This window comes from Gadus morhua, chromosome 6, assembly GCF_902167405.1.
Source record: "Gadus morhua chromosome 6, gadMor3.0, whole genome shotgun sequence".
Taxonomy (NCBI): domain Eukaryota; kingdom Metazoa; phylum Chordata; class Actinopteri; order Gadiformes; family Gadidae; genus Gadus; species Gadus morhua.
In genome coordinates, this window is record NC_044053.1 from 501818 (window position 1) to 523868 (window position 22051).

Below are 22051 nucleotides of genomic sequence, written 5' to 3' on the forward strand. Positions count from 1 at the left end.
CCCAGTCATCCTCTGCTGTTGTGTGCTGCTCGTCACATTGTGTAAAGGATATCTCCCCAGAGCGCATCGCCATCACATACTCTATCAACATCATTTAATCTCTTCAGGAATACTGGTCTCTAAAGGTGGTTTCAAGGTATCATTGAAAAAATCATCTTCAAGGTATTTTATGTCTATCAAGTCATGTTTGTTTTGGACGTCTGTTTGAGATAGATTCAAAGCCGTTTTCTATCTTTATTCCGGAACAGAGCATGTAGAGTTTCCTGTTTGGGGAACAGGCTGAGTAGAAGTTGAGGAGGGGGGGTTTTCCCCTCGACGCAGCCTGGGGTGGACTACTGTTAATAGGACAAAGTCTACTCTCCTAAGAAGTGGAATGACCACAAAGTAGTTCATCTTATTGTGTATATTCTTTTGCACACTTAAATGGTTTACAAAATTATATTTTTGCTTCTATTTAGATGACAATGCCTTTTGTATTACTACCACTGACACTTTCCGTTGTGGGTATCAGGAAACCGAAATAGCAGCAGGTCTCAGAGATGCCAAATAGGGGAAGAGGATGACCTTAAAGTGGGGTAATTTCCAGGGAACCCTTATGAAATACTGATGCAACTTGCCCTCCACCCCTTTTACCATTGGTGGAATAAATAAATATTAGAACAAACAAATGTAAAATCAATGAATGATGAGCACAAATTCAAATTTATTCATGTGCTTATATTTACTTCAATAGGTTCCATCTATCAGGATAATGCATTGAGTCTTAAGTTTGATTTAGACTTTGTACCTTAGATAATGTGCTATAACTTGAGGGGCATGACGAGGTCAAATTACGATCATCACAACATGATAAATGTATTAAATGTGCATCCTAGCAGAAATACAGATTACTTTTACCTTTGAGTAAAGAACATCATTATTTCCCAAAGGGGGCAGCATATAGCACCTAGCAGGTCACATGGCTTGAGTGATTGGGACATCTAGGTCTAGATCATAATTTATATAAACGTTATGCCAAATGTGAGCATAAATCAAAAAAAATAAATAAATAATGATAGGTCTTGATCCATGTACCTGATTCCACATAAACCAATGCAGGAAATGTTCTGGAATATTGCAGGGAAAGACTGCAATTTTAAAAGTAAACTAATTTAACTAATTTCTTCAGACACGAATCACAGCTGAAAGCATATGTGGGAGGGTTCCACCTCTGGTGTAACCAAGGTATTAAGACCACCGATGGAGAACTCCTCAGTAATACCTACAGGTACCCACATGTGAAATGTGTGTGTGTGTGTGTGTGTGTGTGTGTGTGTGTGTGTGTGTGTGTGTGTGTGTGTGTGTGTGTGTGTGTGTGTGTGTGTGTGTGTGTGTGCGTGTGTGCGTGTGTGTGTGTGTGTGTGCGTGTGCATGTGTGTAAATGTGTAAATGTGTATTATGTTGTATGGCTTTCAATGACATGTTCTGCCTATTTCAATCATTCTGAAACTATGTGATTGCTATGGGGAGGGGGTTTCACTGCCAGGGGAAAAGTTGTGGGTTAGAACCTGAATTGGTTGTGGGTTAGGACCTGAATGGGTTGTGGGTTAGGACCTGAGTGGGTTGTGGGTTAGAACCTGAATGGGTTGTGGGTTAGGACCTGAGTGGGTTGTGGGTTAGAACCTGAATGGGTTGTGGGTTAGGACCTGAGTGGGTTGTGGGTTAGAACCTGAATGGGCTCTGGGTTAGGACCTGAGTGGGTTGTGGGTTAGAACCTGAATGGGTTGTGGGTTAGGACCTGAATGGGTTGTGGGTTAGGACCTGAATGGGTTGTGGGTTAGAACCTGAATGGGTTGTGGGTTAGGACCTGAATGGGTTGTGGGTTAGGACCTGAATGGGTTGTGGGTTAGGACCTGAGTGGGTTGTGGGTTAGGACCTGAATGCCTGCAGAGATGAGCCTGTCGCCCTCATCCCTGCCGGCTCCTCGTGTCCAATAAGACGTTGGCTGTTAGCCTCCACGTAAGGGCCCGGGCCGCTTCATGTACCGCTGCGTTCCCCCCGGCCCCAGGGGCCCCCCAGGGCCTGGACTTCTTCATGGTGCTGTCCTCCGGCGAGCGGAAGGCCATCGGGGTGCTGGGCCTGCTGGCGGGGGCCGTGGCCCTGCTGGAGAACGGGCTGGTGCTGGGCCTCATCGCCTTCTGCCCCGCGCTGCGCCGCCGCCCCACCTTCCTCTTCATGGGCAGCCTGGCGCTGGCCGACCTCTTGGCCAGCGCCTTCTACTCCGTCAGCTTCGTGGACTTCCACCTCTTCGGGCGGCAGGACGGGCCGGCGGCCTCGCTGGTGAAGCTGGGCGGCGTGACGCTGGCCTTCAGCGGCTCGGTGGGCAGCCTGCTGCTCACCGCCGTCGACCGCTTCCTGTGCCTGCACCGCGCCCACCGCTACCGGGCGGTGCTGACCCGGCGCCGCGCCCTCCTGGCGCTGCTGCTGCTCTGGACCGCCACCGTCCTGGTCTCCTTCCTCCCGCTGATGGGCTGGAAGTGCTCCACCGGGCTGTGGCCGCCCTGCTCCGAGCTCTTCCCCTACGTCAGCCTCAGCTTCCAGTTCTGCTGGACGGCCGCCATTGTTCTGGAGCTGCTGGTCATCCTGGCCGCCTACGCCATGATCCTCTGGAAGGCCCGCCTCCACACGGCCGCCATGGCCGCGCTGCAGGCCGCCACCGGCCCGCAGCGCGCCCGCGTCCGGCTGGACCTCCAGCTGGCGCGCACCCTGAGCCTGGTGCTGCTCATCCTGGTGGGCTGCTGGCTGCCGGTGCTGGGCTTCATGCTGGCCGACGTCTCTACGGCGCTCAGCCCGGCCCAGAGGAGGGCCTTCGCCTTCTGCAGCATGCTGTGCCTGGTCAACTCCGCCGTCAACCCCCTGCTCTACGCACTGCGCTGCCAGGAGATCCGGCTGGCCCTGGTGGTCAGGCTGCGGTGTCTCACGGGGGGAGGGGCCTGCTGGCGTCGGAGGGCCGGGACCCCAACCCCCCGGGAGTCAGGACCGACCCAGCCCGACATGTCCGGAACGGGGATCAGCTCCTATGGCCTGACCACCCCCTGGGGGAGCCAGCAGGAGGTGGGCAAGGGGGGGCAGCAGGAGGTGGGCAAGGGGGGGCAGCAGGAGGTGGGCAAGGGGGGCCAGCAGGAGGTGGACAGGGGGGGAGGAGCAGGAGGAGGTAACGGGGAAGGAGTATAAGGTTAATTAGGACACCTTAATTAAATATAGTTAGTTACAACCAGGGTGCGATTTGTGAAAAAACCAGAGGGGGGGATAATTTTGAGACATTTTCTTCAGGAAAAATAACCACACAACAGTGCGAAAACTTATGAAAACAGTTGATCTTGTGACCTTCTGTATCTAAACCTTACACTTAGGCTTCATAACGTAGGCGGTAGGCCTATTTTGAACGTGAACTTAACCACTGCATTTGCAGAAATATTTTCTCATAGCTAATATTGTTTTTAAATGTGCCAAATAAAAAAATATATATATTTTTCCCGATATCAGTTCAACAGAAAATATGAAATACCACAATGTGCTGTCAATACGTTTTTTTTTTTTTTTATGGGTTAATCGGGTAGACTATAGGTCAGACTACGAAAACAGTCCGCTCTGATGACGCACTTCAGCCTCTTTTTTTTGCTTTCCTGTTGGCGGATCGATAGCAGCGTGGTGACCCTGCTTCAACCACATCTCTGCAAATCTGCGGGCCGGGAAGGAGGCAACATCTGGTGCATTTACAGAGATGAAAAGCAGATTGTGCAGTGTGGACACATTCATTCTGTTTCTGCCATCTGTAAGAATGTGGTTCATGGCGCTGAAACCTCTTTCACACTCGGCTGTGGACACTAGGAGCGTGGAGACAGCGGTGAGAACTTTGCGCATGCTCTCTCCTGTGACACCGTGACATTTAAACTCATGGAACTCCTTCAGGAGTATGGGACTGGTTGCGGCCTCAACAGCAAGAGTTTTGTGTATGGCGAGAAGTTTTTCATCGCCGTAGAGGATGCGCTCGTCTTCATCAGATGGCCAGTTTGATGGATTTAGAGCGGCGGCGGCAGAGATTATCCCGTTGTCATCCAGCCTGCGCTCACGCGCGACGCCTCTGACTCGCTCCCGGTAGATCAAAATCACAGCACAATCAAAATTAAGACGGACCCTGTGTATTTTGGTTGTTAATTATTACGATGTAATGGTGAAAATACTTTGGGTAGGGGGGATAATTTTTATCCCCACCGAGGATAAAAATAATTCAGCAGAGGGTAGGACGTGTAAACCAGAGGGGGGGATGATCCCCACCATCCCCACCGGCAAATCGCACACTGGTTACAACCTTTTATCTACAACAATAATGATGTAATATAAGAATCCGATGACGATGATGAAGTTATGACACCGTTATGGTATTAGTACTATCCGTCTCCAGATTCCATATGAATGAAGGGTCTGTTCAGGACAGGCTATGGGACTCTGTGGAGCTCCATGTCGTATTATATCTTCATTTAAGGACGATAATATTATGTGTCATAAGATAAGATCCTATTAATTGCTGACAGACCGGAGGCTGGTGGAGTCCCTTCCCCATCCTCCACTCTGTACATCCTATATCTAAATATATGGCTATATCTAGATATTTAAGGTAATTGTACGGCTAATTATGGTAAATTCTAACAGAATACATTAATTTAATTTGACATATTAATGTTTCACGTCACCATAAGTGATTGAATGTATTGCTAATGCTAGCCGCGCTGCTAATGCTGCCCAGCTGTGACCTCAGCAGCCACCCCTGGACCCCCCTGTTCTTCAGCTGAAACCAAGTGCTGAGTGCGTCTGACTCCAAACCCAAACTAGTTTTAATAGTAAGAAGCGATAGCAGTTGGCGACCTACTGACTGGCATGCATACACACAGAACTGTTACCTGATCAAAGAGAATTATGAGCGCATTTTTTAGATTTCTAATGTATATTCTTAACGAATGATGTGATAAAGTTCAAAAGCTTTATTTGTCCAATATGTTGCCATATTAGCAAATTGTCTTTGATTGAAGGCAGTCTGTTCTCTAATTGTGTTTATGTGGTGCTTGTGTAAGGAGTATATTGTGTGTGTGTATTGCCTTGGGTGTGAAGGATTTGTGTAGAGATGTTTTGGCTAGAGGCACTCTGTATCTTCTGCCGGATGGAAGCAGCTCAAAGCAGCCGTGGAGCAGGTGGGAGGGATCCAGGAGAGGGGACGGGGGGATCCAGGAGAGGGGACGGGAGGGATCCAGGAGAGGGGAGGGATCCAGGAGAGGGGACGGGAGGGATCCAGGAGAGGGGACGGGAGGGATCCAGGAGAGGGGACGGGGGGATCCAGGAGAGAGGACGGGGGGGATCCAGGAGAGGGGACGGGGGGATACAGGAGAGGGGACGGGGGGATCCAGGAGAGGGGACGGGAGGGATCCAGGAGAGGGGACGGAGGGATCCAGGAGAGGGGAGGGATCCAGGAGAGGGGACGGGGGGATACAGGAGAGGGGACGGGGGGATCCAGGAGAGGGGACGGGGGGGATCCAGGAGAGGGGACGGGGGGGATACAGGAGAGGGGACGGGGGGATCCAGGAGAGGGGACGGGGGGGATACAGGAGAGGGGACGGGAGGGATACAGGAGAGGGGACGGGGGGATCCAGGAGAGGGGACGGGGGGGATCCAGGAGAGGGGACGGGAGGGATACAGGAGAGGGGCCGGGGGGATCCAGGAGAGGGGAGGGATCCAGGAGGGGGGAGGGATCCAGGAGGGGGGAGGGATCCAGGAGAGGGGAGGGGAGGGATCCAGGAGAGGGGACGGGGGGGATCCAGGAGAGGGGACGGGGGGGATACAGGAGAGGGGACGGGGGGATCCAGGAGAGGGGACGGGGGGGATACAGGAGAGGGGACGGGAGGGATACAGGAGAGGGGACGGGGGGATCCAGGAGAGGGGACGGGGGGGATCCAGGAGAGGGGACGGGAGGGATACAGGAGAGGGGACGGGGGGATCCAGGAGAGGGGAATTGGTCTTCCTCTCCACTGCTTGAGTGTGCAAGTCTGGAAACTGTATTTTTTTGGATGCTGGTTGTCTTGCTTGCCTGCTTAATTATCCTAGCCAGTTTTCCCTTGCATCTGCTTGTTAGGAAGCTGTACCAAGATGTAATGTTGAAGGAGAAGACAGATTTCATCAGTGTCTGATAAACCGTTAATAAAATGTCCTTTCTGACGTCGAACCCTTTCAGCTTCCTCAGGAGACCCATGCGCTGTTGGGCTTCTTTGTAAACGCCGTCTCCGTGCTGGGAGAAGAACTCAAACATTGTAGTGCATCTATCATTGCCCAAAGTCTGGTTTGAGGTACAAAAGGACTTCTGTGTACAACAATGTTATGAACTTTAGAGGCATTTAATGCTTTTAATGTAACGATTGTGTTGAAAAGAACCAGCACTGTTAAACTGAGTACAAAAACGTTGGAAAATAGTGTTAGTAACGGGGGATTAGTATTAAAAAAATTGCTTTGGCCGAGGGTGAGGGGAGTTATAATACTGGACGGCTCTTTACTGGTCGGATCCTTGCCCTCCCAGATTCATGTTCACACTTTGCTGGACATTTTCTGTGAGGAATGAGAAATGATTTACTCTTGTCATAAAAAAATAATGAGGTTGAAATGCCCAAAATGACACTAGGACGATTACACTACCTGGACAAAGGAATGTACGTATATTAATATGAACCCAGGACACTGTGACTTTGAGGAGCTCTGATGCTGATGATGCAGTGTGAATGGTCCTCTCTGAGTCGGACTGCTTTCTATTGACCTGGAGATCTGAGGGCTGGTGAACCTTTAAAGTTAAATTCAAAACAGCTCAACAAACACGAACCTCGGTGCGCGAAGACAAAAACGGTTTAAAATAAATATCCATGAATAGATATCAACTTTACTAATTGCAGCGTAGAATTGAAAAAACAATCGCTTAGCATTGGTTTATTTAACACACGTATCCAATATCTGCGTAATTAGTATACCTCTATTTTGAAAGTTGAGCTCCCCCCTGCTCCCTTCTGGATGGTACGCTCCGCCCTGTGACGTATGAACCAGCCTGGTCACTACGTCACATGGCGGAGCGTACCATCCAAGGTGGATAAGGGGGGAGCGTACCGAGCGTACCTTCGGAGGTACCACTCAGCGCTGAGTCGGAGACTCGTCATTGTGACCACAAGAAAGAATTATATCTGTCTGCGTAATTGTGTACACCATGACTCTATTTTTAATGCTGAGTCCCACCCTGGTCCCCTCCGGATGGTACGCTCCGCTGTGTGACGTATGAACCAGAGGGCGGGGCCTCAGCTCCAGTCGTCGCTGTGACCACAAGAAAGGAACCGGGAGATCCGCGAAAAAACGTCGGGTCTTTCTACGGGTCGTTTCCCCCTCAGATCACAGTAATCCTTCGGTACCGCGGACCGCCATGGCCTGCGGAGCGACGTTGAAGCGATCCCTGGAGTTCGAGGCCCTCCTCAGCCCCGGGTCCCCCAAGCGGAGGCGGTGCAGCCCGCTACCGGGGGCTCCGAGCACTCCCTCCCCGCAGAGGTGCAACCTCCGCCCGCCGGTCGACAACCCCTCGATGTCCCCGGTTCCCACCGCCGGAGGGGAGACCCGGCTGACCCCAGGTATGGATGTGGTTAAGATGGAGGGTCGGGGGGGGGATGGGGCCGACATGGGGGAGGGGGTGAGCCAGGGTTGGGGGTTGGAAGGTAAAGCTTTAGCCTCGCCGAGCTACCGCTAGGTCGGCTAGCTCTCTACAAAGAGCCTCTCCTTCCTCGGACCGACCAACCGAACGTACCCGGTGCCAGGTGCTCGGTGAGCGAATGGTTCTGTCTCTAACCCGGACCTTTGGTGTTGACGGACACAGCACCAGGCCCTCGGTGTGCGGATGGTTCTGTCTCTCATGTGAAGGTCTGAGCAGCAGACGTCGGCCCCAATGCTCCTCAAACACAACTTATCTTCACGCATTGTTGGAGCAAATCCTATTTCTAGAATTGTCTCCCAAACTGAACCATCGCCGCCGAACCCCGTTCCAAAGCCCGTGTTAAGAGTATTGTGCGGTGGCTAACAATGAAAAACAATGAGAACCCTTTAAACATTGATTTAAAACACAATAGCTGTGAAACAATGGGCCTGTATGCTAACTCTGGGTCCTGCCTTTTGTTGTCCGTCGGCTCTCAACCGAGTCCTATTTTAAAGACCCCTAACGTTGACACTCTTTAGGAATATAAATCCTGGACGGCCGATAATGAGCAGGTAGCCGGTAGGGCTGCTCTTCACCGGGCCTCGAGTGTCCGGTGCTGGATGTGGGGGTTGAACAGCCTCCCCTCCCTTCTCTCCGCCAGCCCCCCCATTGGTGTGAAAACCAGCGCATTCAGGCGGAGAGAACGGGTCTCGTTGTGTCTGGGTCTGGTGAGCACCTGGAGACCCCCACTGTGTCTGGTTCTGGTGATCACCTGGAGACCCCCTGCTGAATGGGGTTGTGGTGATTTTGTCCAATCACAGTCTGCAGGTCGACGGTAGCTAATGCCTGGGCTGTTAGTTTCTGTTCCTTTACAAAGGGTTTGTCTTGTATTTTGATGTTATTCAATCTCTTCCTGGAAAGAGTTGAGTCGGATTAGGAGGCGGTGAGCCATTCCCAAGACTAGGATTAGGGTTCAGTCTAGTCCCGAGACTTTAGGCGGTATGCAGAATCACCGGTTAAAGGAGGTAGAGGACATCTCCCCCGTACAATAATACAGGGCATGAACCTTCATTATCTATCGCCCTCCCTGCTGTGTCACACAACATCTCCAGCTCTGTAGTTCAGACGCCCGAGCTCTGAGTCGTCATGTTCCCCGTGTCGTCTCTTTATCCAAGATGGAGCACAGTACCAATGCTCCCGTGATTTCTCCTTATTTATTATTTATTGTATCAGTATCTGACGTGCAAGGCCTGCGTTATGAGCGGGTGCTACATGTGCCGGTCACCTCTGGCTGTCTGGGGTGGCGTGTCGTTAGCAGGAAGGTGGTTCCCTATTCCACGCAGCCCCTCTTTCCTGTTTCAATAAAACGTATTGACTCAGAGTGACTGTGGGGAGAATTTCAATGAGTGTAAGCTGGTGCCCAGTGGCTCCCCGGGCCCCGACGGTAGCCAGAGGCCCCTGAACCCACTCTGTTTGTTCGGTGTCAATGGGGTTCCGGCCCCCAAACCCAGCCTCGGGTCTCCCCGGGTCCTGGGAGTCTTTAATGTTCTAGGCTAAAGAGCTTTCCAAGCTATCAAAACAACGTGCACACAAAATCTTTGACGCGTCAGCGAGCAGCTAGTGGAGGTTCCAACCCACCGGGGAGTCAGTGGTCTCTCTAAGGCGGTCTCACCTGTCGGCTCTGAGGCGGTCTCACCTGTCGGCTCTGAGGCGGTCTCACCTGTCGACTCTGAGGCGGTCTCACCTGTCGGCTCTGAGGCGGTCTCACCTGTCGGCTCTGAGGCGGTCTCACCTGTCGGCTCTAAGGCGGTCTCACCTTTCGGCTCTGAGGCGGTCTCACCTGTCGGCTCTGAGGCGGTCTCACCTGTCGGCTCTGAGGCGGTCTCACCTGTCGGCTCTGAGGCGGTCTCACCTGTCGGCTCTAAGGCGGTCTCTAATGTCGGCTCTGAGGCGGTCTCACCTGTCGGCTCTAAGGCGGTCTCACCTGGTCTGACCTGTCAGCTGTGTTTGGTCAGCATGTCGTCCTGATGGTCTCCATAGAGCCCCCCCCTGAGGGCTCATACCTGGACTCCAGCAGAGCCTGTCTGCCAATCGTTATCTTTTGTCGTTCGGCAGATACACCCCCCCCCCCCCCCCCCCCCCCCCCCCTTTTCTATGAAGCTTCAGAGCTTCATAGAAATATGAGGCGTAATATCTGTAGAGACAGCAGAGACTGATCGACCAATACGGCTTGATTTGTTTTGTCTTAGTTGGCCCAACCAGATGCTTATCCATCGACAATGAGCCTGCTTTCTATACACCGATATCTTCATCAAATATCTATTTTCTTCTTTGGATGAAAGATCTGAATTGTGTCTGAGAATCAGCGAGCTCCACTGGACTCTGAACTGCAGCGTCATGGTGCTAATGAAAGCTGGTGTGTGCGTGTGTGTTTAAACATTCTCCCCCACTAAAAGCTCCCCCCCCAGAATCTCTCTCCTGTGTTTCCCCCTGAGCGGGGCTCAGTGTTAGCAGCTAATGTTTGAGCTAAAGGGTGGACCGTCGATGGCTTCCTGTGAGGTTGTTTCTTTCTCCCAAGCTCGGTGGCAGTACAGCTGTACTAGAAGCACTGGGAATGACGCTAGTATCTCCAAAGCCAAAGAGAAACCCAGAGATGAAAACGAGTCAGAATGCAAGTGAAAGGAAGATTCAGTGGGGGGGAGGGGGGAGGGAGTGTCAGCCATTGTTTGGCTTTCATTAGTGACGGAGTCCGGAGATGTGGTCAGGTGGAACCTTCTGCTGAACTCAGGACAGGAGCAGCAGAAGAAGAATTCCATACTTTATTAGCTGTCAGTCCAACCTGTTGGGGCTGCATCTGGGTGGAGACACACCTGTCCAGGTGAGCTACGCCCCGGTCGCAGGTAGATCCAGTGTCCACTAGTGATAACTGACACTTCACTAGTGTCGCATTCTGACCATGCAGTTATTGAAGAGATTGTGTTCACACTGTTTACTATTTGGTACTCTTGGTCGTTGGCTATGAATACACTGAGATAAAGCAGGTTTGTGGACCCCCCCTCCCCCACTGTGCTGTCCAGAGGCATCACCCCAGCCTCCTGTTTCTCCACGCAGTTATCACGTCATCCCAGTCCCCCCAGTGTCCTGATCTGATCCCAGGTCTGTGGCCCAGACCAGTACATTGATTGTCTAGCCTGGTCATTGCCGGGGTCACTGTTGCCTGGCAACAGTCTTGGATGGGATTCTAGTAGTTTTGTATTTTTGTACGTGAAGATAAAATGTGAGGGGTGGATTGTGTGTTGATTTGATGTGGTAAAGAGGGTGGAATGGTTCGTTGATGTATGAAGGCCGTAGACCTCTTACAGATGGGCGTGGGCTGGTATTCTGACCTCAAGCAGTTGGAATGGTGAGGTCAATCTAATCACTTTACATTCTGTTGCTGTACTCAGGGCCGACGGACTGCGGGGACAAAGGGGACAGTTGTGGGGGGGCCCAAGGCAGAGGGGGGGCCCATGAAAAAGGGTTAGAACCCCCCCCCCCCCCGTCAACAATCGCTCCATACCCCCCCCCCCCCCGTCAACAACTTAGCGCAGGGGGGCCCATTAGTACCTATAGTATAGGGGCCCAGGATTTGGTGCTACGGCCCTGGCTGTAATCAAATGAATACCTCACTTAAAAGAGACCATTATCATGGATTTGTAAACAATTTGTATGCCTAAATATAACCACCTTTTTATGGTCTCATAGCCGAACATAACCATCTCTATAGTCTCATAGCTGAACATAACATCTGGACAGGGCTCTACAGCCCAGGGCCCGGGCCGTGGGGGCTGTCGTCTCTGAAGCCTCTGGTGGAGGCTTCAGAGAGGACAGGGCTCTATGGCCTGGCCCTGGGGGTCTGTCCCCTCCCCTGGGGGCTCTACTGCCCGGGGCCCTGGGGGTATGTCCCCTCCATCGGGGGCTCTACAGCCTGGGGTCTGTCCCCTCCACTGGTGAACCAACACCCCTGGGGGGGGATTAGAACCATAGAAGGCCCCTCACTCCTCCTCATGCTGGCTGGAGAGACGACACAAAATGGCCTCCAACGAGAGGGCTGGGGCGACGGTCGACTATCGCGCTCTGTCATGGCCTCCCCGCCCCAGATAACCCAGGCAGGGGGGTCTGGAGGCAGGACCCTCCGCTCTCTGGGGCGGGCAGATAGTCCCGTTCGCCCCCCCCCAAGGTGCTCAGGGCCGGACCCAGGAGCACGGGGCGGGGAGAGCAGGAAGTAGGGTTGAGTTCCTCCTCTTGAGGTGGGGGGGGCACTGAGTCAGCTGGTGAACACACTCTTGTGATGGGGCCCCAGGCCGTTGGGTAATACCCTCTGAGGGTGCTTCCCGTTGGACTGCGACCCACTGAGCCTTCGCTAACCTCCTTCTGGGACGTTGGGGTGCGTGTTGTTTTGAATCTGCACGTCCGTCGTGTGGAGCTGGCTCTGACTGAGAGTTACCCCACAGGAAGTGGACATGGCTCTGAAGGAAGTTCTATCCCCCAGGGTTACCATCAGCCTCCACCCTACACCATCAGCCCCCACCCTACACCATCAGCCCCCACCCTAGACCCCCAGCCTCCACCCTACACCATCAGCCCCCACCCTACACCATCAGCCCCCACCCTAGACCCCCAGCCTCCACCCTACACCATCAGCCCCCACCCTACACCATCAGCCCCCACCCTAGACCCCCAGCCTCCACCCTACACCATCAGCCCCCACTTTACACCACCAGCCTCCACCCTAGACCATCAGCCCCCACCCTACACCACCAGCCTCCACCCTAGACCATCAGCCTCCACCCTAGACCATCAGCCTCCACCCTAGACCATCAGCCTCCACCCTAGACCATCAGCCCCCACCCTAGTCCATCAGCCTCCAGCTGACTCCACCCTACATCATCAGCCTCCACCTGACCCAACTCTACACCATCAGCCTCCACCTGACCCGGCTTTACACCATCAGCCTCCACCCTAGACCATCAGCCTCCAGCCTACACATCAGCCTCCACCCTAGACCATCAGCCTCCACCCTACACCATCAGCCCCCACTTTACACCACCAGCCTCCACCCTAGACCATCAGCCCCCACCCTACATCACCAGCCTCCACCCTACACCATCAGCCTCCACCCTACACCATCAGCCTCCACCCTACACCATCAGCCTCCACCCTACACCACCAGCCTCCACCCTAGACCATCAGCCTCCACCCTACACCATCAGCCCCCACTTTACACCATCAGCCTCCACCCTACACCACCAGCCTCCACCTGACCCTGCTGCTGCCCCTCTTGTGTTACAGAGCAGATCTTCCAGAACCTCCGTCATGAGTACAGCCGTATCCAGCGGCGACGGCAGCTGGAGGCCGCCTTCAACCAGAGCGAGGCGGCCAGCCCCAGCAGCGCTCTGACCGCGCCCTGCTCCCCCCCAGGTACAGAGCGGCCCCCCGGGGGGGTCCCGTCCACCTGGGCGTGCCCCCCCTGCTGCATGGCCTTTGTGTTGCTCTGAGTGACTCTGGATCCAATCAGCTGCTCATCGAGTGAGGAGGACAGGAAGCCCTGCTGCAGAGCGGGGGGTTAGAGCTCAGCGTTAGTGAGGAGGACAGGAAGCCCTGCTGCAGAGCGGGGGGTTAGAGCTCAGCGTTAGTGAGGAGGACAGGAAGCCCTGCTGCAGAGCGGGGGGTTAGAGCTCAGCGTTAGTGAGGAGGACAGGAAGCCCTGCTGCAGAGCGGGGGGTTAGAGCTCAGCGTTAGTGAGGAGGACAGGAAGCCCTGCTGCAGAGCGGGGGGTTAGAGCTCAGCGTTAGTCGGTCTGAGCTCTCGCAAGGTTATGAGAGGGTTGATCCCCTGTGAAGGGCTGAGGTTGTGAGAGGGTGTGTTCTATGAAGGGCTGAGGTTATGAGAGGGTGTGTTCTATGAAGGGCTGAGGTTATGAGAGGGTGTGTTCTATGAAGGGCTGAGGTTATGAGAGGGTATGTTCTATGAAGGGCTGAGGTTATGAGAGGGTGTGTTCCTCTATGAAGGGCTGAGGTTATGAGAGGGTGTGTTCTATGAAGGGCTGAGGTTATGAGAGGGTGTGTTCTATGAAGGGCTGAGGTTATGAGAGGGTGTGTTCTATGAAGGGCTGAGGTTATGAGAGGGTGTGTTCTATGAAGGGCTGAGGTTATGAGGGTGTGTTCTATGAAGGGCTGAGGTTATGAGGGTGTGTTCTATGAAGGGCTGAGGTAATGAGGGTGTGTTCCTCTATGAAGGGCTGAGGTTATGAGAGGGTGTGTTCCTCTATGAAGGGCTGAGGTTATGAGAGGCTGTGTTCCTCTATGAAGGGCTGAGGTTATGAGAGGGTGTGTTCTATGAAGGGCTGAGGTTATGAGGGTGTGTTCTATGAAGGGCTGAGGTTATGAGAGGGTGTGTTCTATGAAGGGCTGAGGTTATGAGGGTGTGTTCTATGAAGGGCTGAGGTTATGAGGGTGTGTTCTATGAAGGGCTGAGGTAATGAGGGTGTGTTCCTCTATGAAGGGCTGAGGTTATGAGAGGGTGTGTTCCTCTATGAAGGGCTGAGGTTATGAGAGGGTGTGTTCCTCTATGAAGGGCTGAGGTTATGAGAGGGTGTGTTCTCCTATGAAGGGCTGAGGTTATGAGGGTGTGTTCCCCTGTGCTGACGACCATGCTGCGCTGTGATTGGCAGGCAGCTCCAGGAAGGACGCGCCGTGGTTCACACTGCGCCAGGTGAGCTACCTGTGTGAGCGTCTGCTGAAGGACCACGAGGAGAAGATCCGCGAGGAGTACGAACAGATCCTCAACACAAAACTCGCAGGTACCCCATCACCGTGCGCCCCACACGAACGCCGGGGTTCAAACTACCAACCAGACGCTGCAGACGACCACCGGGGTTCAAACTACCAACCAGGCGCTGCACACGACCGCCAGGGTTCAATCTACCAACCAGACGCTCCAGACGACCCAAATCTTGTGTCTTTAAGATTCCCCTCTCGTATATTCAAACTACCAACCCACTTTTACTGTCTAAAGCACGCACACTACTTTAAACCAACGATCCCACACTAAACAATCCATTGACGGTCTTTAATCGCTACCAACCCAGGTGTGAACATGTGTTTAAACTACCAACCCAGGTGTGAACATGTGTTTAAACTACCAACCCAGGTGTGAACATGTGTTTAAACTACCAACCCAGGTGTGAACATGTGTTTAAACTACCAACCCAGGTGTGAACATGTGTTTGAACTACCAACCTCAGTGTTACAAATATCACTTTTAACATGTTTAACCTACCGATCTGTCTGCTAGCCAGGCTGACGTAGAGCTAAACGGGTAAAGGGCAAAGGGTAAAGGTCAGGGGTCTCATTTATAACCGTTGCGTACGCACAAAACGGGGCTGAAAGTTACGTACGTGACTTTTCACGCCAAGGTTGTGATCTATAAAAAACCAACTTGACGGGAAAATGTGCGCAGCCCTAAGCAAACTCTGACCCATGCGTACGCATGGTTTGGAGGAAAAGGAGAATTGGCGACACAGACGGTGTGGTGGTGAACTGAAGTCAGACCGAAGAATTGCAGAGTGAGAAGAACGATTATGTTTTATCATCGCCCTTCATCAATTTAATTTCAACCCGTATCATGCGTTAAATCCTAATCAGAATAATTTAAGTCCACTGCGTTATTTCTCAGTTATAACTCCAGAAATATCTCCTTAGAATAGAAATAAAAAGAAATTCTCTATATTTAATCCCGTCACTCCATACTGTCCACTGACGGCACGACTGCATGGAATAAAGCATCGGTCCAACATGTGTCAATAACATAATATTTTTATGTGACACTGTAAACACATGATCAAATGTCAATTAAATCCCAAGTGTGAAAAACCAAGCCACACTCATCACAATCGTTGTCCGTTACTCTTCATGCTTTTCATGACAAATCAGGCATTAAAAAGGGGTTATGTTCAAGAACATTTTACGTGGGTAATTACAAACTGATTATCCAAGGCGTTCTCGTCAGTCTTATTACCGTAACCCTATAAATACAGAGGTGAGCGCCGTGGTAATGCTGCACCATATGGCACTTCTGGCGGACCATGCAGGATTCGGAGGGAGAGGGTATTTAGGGACCATAACGATTTATTGGTAGGCTACATAAAAATATGCAACTCTATGTCAGACCACTTCTTTTTTAATTCTGGGACTGTGCGCTCCGTGCTACTGACAGAGTTCACTGCTGCAGCAACATGTTGCCACTCACTCTGCTTTTTGTTGTTGGCGATTCCAATCCCGTGACCGCCGAACAAAACTACCTTTCGGGCCTCCATCTCACCCACAAGTGTCTCCACTTCAACCTCCGTGAAATTTCGCTTTTTTGATTTTCTCAGTACTTCTGCCATTGTTTCCAACAAGACATAATACCGGCATCTGAGTCTGTTTTATATGCAGATCGCATTCATGAGGTCATTTGCATTGACCATTTATGGTTAAAAAGGGGCGTGTAGAGGGCGGAACGTGAAGCTGATTCAGCTGCGCACAATTATAGTCAGTATGTGATTTATAAAGCAAAGATTGCGTACAAGTGTGCGTACGCAGTGTTTTATAAATCTGAATATTTTTTGGCGCACGCAAAACTTGGCTTCTGGGCGTACGCACATTTTTAGTAACGATCCTACGCACAGTTTTATAAATGAGACCCCAGGTGTCCTGGGGCATAGTGAGCACCCCACATCTCTCTGACCGCACCTCTCAAAGGCTCCAAACCCGTTCAGTGTTCCTAACCTGACGGGGGTTTGTGGAGATGAGGCTTGAGCCGGTCCGGCGGCCATCTTGTCTGGTCCCGTCAGTAAAGATGCTCTCTTGTCTTCCAGAACAATATGAATCTTTTGTGAAATTCACACAAGACCAAATCATGCGAAGATACGGAGCGCGGCCAGCCAGTTGTAAGTAGTATCACCACACACTACACACAACAATACACACACCACGCACTAAAACACACTACACACTACAATACACACACCACACACTAAAACACACTACACACTACAATACACACACCACACACTAAAACACACTACACACAACAATACACACACCACACACTAAAACACACTACACACAACAATACACACACCACACACTAAAACACACTACACACAACAATACACACACCACAAATGAAATACACTACACACTACAATACACACACCACAAATGAAATACACTACACAGCGTACATTCAAATACACTACACACTACAATACACAGTACGCACCACACACTAAAATACACTACACACCACATGTTACAATACGCACTACACTACATATTACAATACACACTACATATTAATATGCACTACACGCTTTACATTAAAATACACTACACACTACACATAACAAAACATATTACAATACACACAGCCCCCCCCCCCCCCCACAGAGCCACCTGAAGGCGGGCTCTTGTGTAGACAGCGTTTCCTGTCTGCGACGCTCATCCCCTCTCCACTTCCTGTTTCAGACGTCTCCTGAACGCCCGACGCGCCGACCCCCCCCCCCGAGCCTCTCTCTTCCAAGATGGCCGCCCTTGGCTCCTCCTCCACTTTTACAGTTTTTAAGTTGTTTTTTGTTTTTGTATTTCTTTGATCCGTTTTGGTTGCCATGACGATGTATCTCCTCCCTTTGATCCTCTGGTTCTCTGCTCCGGAGTCGTTAATCTGAGCGTTAATTGTACAAAGCCCCCCCCCCCACCCCCACCACACACACCTGGTGACGGAGGCTCCAGCTGGACCCGCTGCGCACCAGAACCTGCTCCACCCCCCTCCCCCTCTAACAGCCCCCACCCCCCGCTACACCCTCCATTTAACAGCCCCACCCCCGCAACACCCTCCCCCTGCTTTGCTCCTCTTGCCCCCCCCCCCTCCTACTTTTGCATAAATAAAAGTTCTGTGAAGCAACCACCTGTCTGCGTTGTCACTTTCACTTCCTGTGTCGTCACGGTTACCCCTGGAATAGTGCGCTAATTAATAATCTATGCTTCACGTCATAATGACCTCCCTGGGAATCATAAAGTATTTATTTTGTTATCCAACCCCGATCGTGAACTAAAGCCGTGACGTCATCGCATACGATGGTTGAAGAGACGGTTGATATCTGTATATGAAACTAAACATTTAATTGTCTTTTGCTGCCTCCCCATTTTGGTAGAGGTTATTTTAGTTGTGTTATTATATTAGTGTCATTAAAGTTAAACATAGTTCTGACCGCTACACCAGAGGAAGGTTGATCCGAGGCTGGGTGATCCGTGAGAACTGGTTTCCGTTCCGCATTAGAGGAGAGAGAAGAGAGGACTCCAAACCATACGGTAACTCCTGTAAGGCCCGAGCTGCTCCGGAGGACTGACTGGTCTGTGAGGCTCCTGTCCCGACACGCCGGGTGGATAAACCGGGACGTTCCCCCTGGTTTAACGAGACACCAGCGCCCACCTGTGGGCCGAACAGGGTCCTGCAGCCCAGCGTTTCGATCGTTTACGAGATGAAGCTGAATTCCAGATCAAGGTTCATCTGCTTCTTACCTGGACTCTAATCTACAGGAACCACGGTTTAGACCGAACTCTGGTTTACACTAAACTCCGGCTTAGACCAAGAGCAGTTTCCTCTTCAATGTTTTTGTCAGAAAGAGGGATTGTGATTCCCTGTGACGTCAGGTGTGACAGGTGTGGCTCCCCCGCTTCAGGTACACGGAGACCAGGTAGGAGAAAAGCCAGGAAGGAGAAAGAGAGACAGAGTGTGTGTTTGTGTTTTTCCACCGGGACCCAGACTCTAAACATTGTCCTCCCGAGCGCCGGCTGTTTGTTTGGTTGGAGGAAGGAAGTTAGTCGCAGGAAAGCCATGAAGAGCCTGTAATTATCGGAAGGAGAACCCTCCCCTTCAGACTTCTCAGGCGGGCAGCGAGAGTCCAGTTCCAGGGCCAGGACGGACACAGACCGGAGGAACAGGTCCCGGTACAGGACGGACAGACACCTATAGAAAGGTCGCGAGGAGGTCTAAACCGGATCTTAACCTACAGACGCCCGGTCGTGTGGAGGTCCAGACCAGTCCAATCCGAGTGGAAACGTGAGAATCCCGGGTCTCTGCTCGACCACATCCCAACAGGTAGGAGACGAGACCATTCACACGGGCTGTACCACTCTGAGGCTCGGGAGGGCGCTTCTGCGGACCATGTGGTCTTTCAGACCTCCTGTGTGTTGTAGTTGTGTACGTTGTGTTGCAGGTGTGTTGTAACTTCATGCAGGTTAATGTAGTCCTATTTGTGCAGGGCTCACTTTATAATTTTTACATTACATACAATCTCCAGGTTACATAACGCCTTTACATTGAATAAAGAGTCCAAAATAAATCATAGGGACTCCGGTCCACCAGGTGGGCAGAATACGTCTTTATACCCTCTTTATACCTTCTTTATAGCCTCTTTATAGCCACTATCTGTCCCAGAGTGGACTTAAGGTCTGGTGAGGCAGCAGCCAAGACCAACATGGTTAACGTCTGGAGCTCTGCCAACGACCTCAGACGGCCCGTTAACCATCAGACGGCCGGTAGGTCGGTTAAACCTGGTCAGAGAGGGCCGGTAGGTTGGTTAACCAGTCAGAGAGCCCCTGTAGATCGGTTAACCAGTCAGAGAGGCCCTGTAGGTCGGTTAAACCTGGTCAGAGGCCCTGTAGTTTGGTTAACCAGTCAGGGTCTGTAGGTTGGTTAACCAGTCAGAGGCCCTGTAGGTTGGTTAAACCTGGTCAGAGGCCCTGTAGGTTGGTTAACCAGTCAGGGCCTATAGGTTGGTTAACCAGTCAGAGGGCCTGTAGGTTGGTTAACCAGTCAGAGACGGCTTGTAGGTCGGTTAACCAGTCAGAGAGGGCCTGTAGGTTGGTTAACCAGTCAGGGGTCGGTTAACCAGTCAGAGAGGGCCTGTAGGTCGGTTAACCAGTCAGAGAGGGCCTGTATGTTGGTTAACCAGTCAGAGAGGGCCTGTAGGTTGGTTAACCAGTCAGAGAGGGCCTGTAGGTCGGTTAACCAGTCAGAGAGGGCCTGTAGGTCGGTTAACCAGTCAGAGAGGGCCTGTAGGTCGGTTAACCAGTCAAAGAGGGCCTGTAGGTCGGTTAACCAGTCAGAGAGGGCCTGTAGGTCGGTTAACCAGTCAGAGAGGGCCTGTAGGTTGGTTAACCAGTCAGAGAGGGCCTGTAGGTTGGTTAACCAGTCAGAGAGGGCCTGTAGGTTGGTTAACCAGTCAGGGCCTGTAGGTTGGTTAACCAGTCAGGGCCTGTAGGTTGGTTAACCAGTCAGAGAGGGCCTGTAGGTCGGTTAACCAGTCAGAGAGGCCCTGTAGGTTAACCAAGGTTCAAGGTTGCTTTATTCGTACCCGTGGGTACATTTGGTTGCAGGTCAATAAAAAGGCGTTAACACACTTAGCCTACACGGTAAAAAAGGACGCAACAAAGTACAGGAGGCAAAGATCCCAGAGGGGCTCCGTACTTCAGAACCCTGCAGCACTACTGGTGCTGCAACCATTTATGAATACAGAGGACAAAAGTGTTCCTGTAGTGGTTTGTTCGGCTTGAGGGAACTTTGAGCCTCTGTCCAGAGGGAAGCAGCTGAAACAAAGGCACTGTTTAAGGATGGGTGCTATACCTTTGAATGGATTGAGATAACCTCTGTAACTGTCTGCTGTACAGGGCTTCCGTGTTCGGCTGTGGCTCACCAATGAACTCACTGGACCATTTGACAATCTTGTTCAGGGAATTCTTATTTTTTAAAGATATGTTTCCACACCATGATGCTAAGGAAAATGTTAAAATTGACTTGATAAAAGCACATTTAAACAAAGACATCATAGTTTAGTCTCTGTTAGAAGGGGAAAGCTTCCTCAAACAGTACAGGCGCTCGTGACCCTTCTTAAAAACAGCTTCACAATTTAAATCAAAATTCAGGGTGGAATCGTTTACTGTCCCAAGATATCTATATGAGGTTACCTGTTCAACGGTCTGACCTTTGATTGTGAGGGTCTCCTGACTGTGAGCCTGCCTTCTGGAATCAATGAACATGTCCTTTGTTTTGGACACATGTATCTGAAGATAAGAGTCATCACACCATCTGAGAAAGTCGTCTATAACCGGTCCATGGCTGCTCTCCCCAGCTCTTAGCAGGCTGAGTACTACCGAGTCATCTGCGTACTTTAAGATCCATCTGTTTTCGTACTGGCTCCGACACATGTTGGTATAACCAGTCAGAGAGGGCCTGTAGGACCGTTAAACCCGGTCAGAGGGGACCTGTAGGACGGTTAAACCCGGTCAGAGAGGACCTGTAGGACGGTTAAACCCGGTCAGAGAGGACCTGTAGGGCGGTTAAACCCGGTCAGAGAGGACCTGTAGGACCGTTAAACCCGGTCAGAGGGGACCTGTAGGATGGTTAAACCCGGTCAGAGGGGACCTGTAGGACGGTTAAACCCGGTCAGAGAGGACCTGTAGGACCGTTAAACCCGGTCAGAGGGGACCTGTAGGACGGTTAAACCCGGTCAGAGAGGGCCTGTAGGACGGTTAAACCCGGTCAGAGAGGACCTGTAGGGCGGTTAAACCCGGTCAGAGAGGACCTGTAGGACGGTTAAACCCGGTCAGAGAGGACCTGTAGGACGGTTAAACCCGGTCAGAGAGGACCTGTAGGACGGTTAAACCCGGTCAGAGAGGACCTGTAGGACGGTTAAACCCGGTCAGAGAGGGCCTGTAGGTCAGCCTGATGACCAGACGCATCTCCTTATCTGGCTTCAGCTAGTTGAGTCTCAAGTCTCGTCTCCCTCCTCAGCCTAAAGTCACGTCTCCCTCCTCAGCCTGCGGTCTCCTCCCTCTCCCCTCCCTGCCCTCCCCCTCTCCCTCCCTGCGGTCTCGTCCCTCTCCCCTCTCCCCTCCCTGCCCTCCCCCTCTCCCTCCCTGCGGTCTCGTCCCTCTCCCCTCTCCCCTCCCTGCCCTCCCCCTCTCCCTCCCTGCGGTCTCGTCCCTCTCCCCTCTCCCCTCCCTGCCCTCCCCCTCCCCCTGAGCAGCGATGGCGAGCGTGGACGTGGAGGAGATGTCTCCGTTCCCGCTGGAGCCCGACGGGACGCCGTGGCGCGACCAGCGGGAGCAGCGGGAACGCCGGCCCACCGGCTGCTGCGACCGCTTCCAGAGGAGCGTCTCCAAGTGGATGCTCCCGCCCGACTCCCGGGAGACCTACCTGCAGCGCACCAACTGCTGCCCG

General features: G+C 52.2%; 3 protein-coding genes across 3 annotated transcripts in view; all 3 read left to right on the forward strand.

The window, feature by feature from the left end:
- Positions 1-5152, forward strand: cnr2 (cannabinoid receptor 2). Its single transcript, XM_030359460.1, has 4 exons — positions 1-162; positions 1169-1267; positions 2048-3246; positions 4344-5152. The coding sequence occupies exons 2-3, from the start codon at positions 1192-1194 to the stop codon at positions 3211-3213; spliced, it is 1242 nt and encodes a 413-aa protein (XP_030215320.1). The 5' UTR covers positions 1-162; positions 1169-1191; the 3' UTR covers positions 3214-3246; positions 4344-5152.
- Positions 5153-7318: 2166 nt separating this feature from the next.
- Positions 7319-17732, forward strand: akirin1 (akirin 1). The gene is made up of 5 exons (XM_030358960.1): positions 7319-7685; positions 13076-13204; positions 14457-14585; positions 16644-16715; positions 17296-17732. The coding sequence occupies exons 1-5, from the start codon at positions 7484-7486 to the stop codon at positions 17304-17306; spliced, it is 543 nt and encodes a 180-aa protein (XP_030214820.1). The 5' UTR covers positions 7319-7483; the 3' UTR covers positions 17307-17732.
- Positions 17733-18335: 603 nt separating this feature from the next.
- Positions 18336-22051, forward strand: part of rhbdl2 (rhomboid, veinlet-like 2 (Drosophila)) — an 11795-nt gene continuing 8079 nt past the window's right edge. The window contains exons 1-2 of the mRNA XM_030358959.1: positions 18336-18928; positions 21858-22051. The exon at positions 21858-22051 is cut by the window's right edge and continues 36 nt beyond it. Of these exons, the coding sequence (XP_030214819.1) occupies positions 21860-22051 (192 nt within the window). The 5' untranslated portion in view covers positions 18336-18928; positions 21858-21859. The remainder of the gene's footprint in view (positions 18929-21857) is intronic.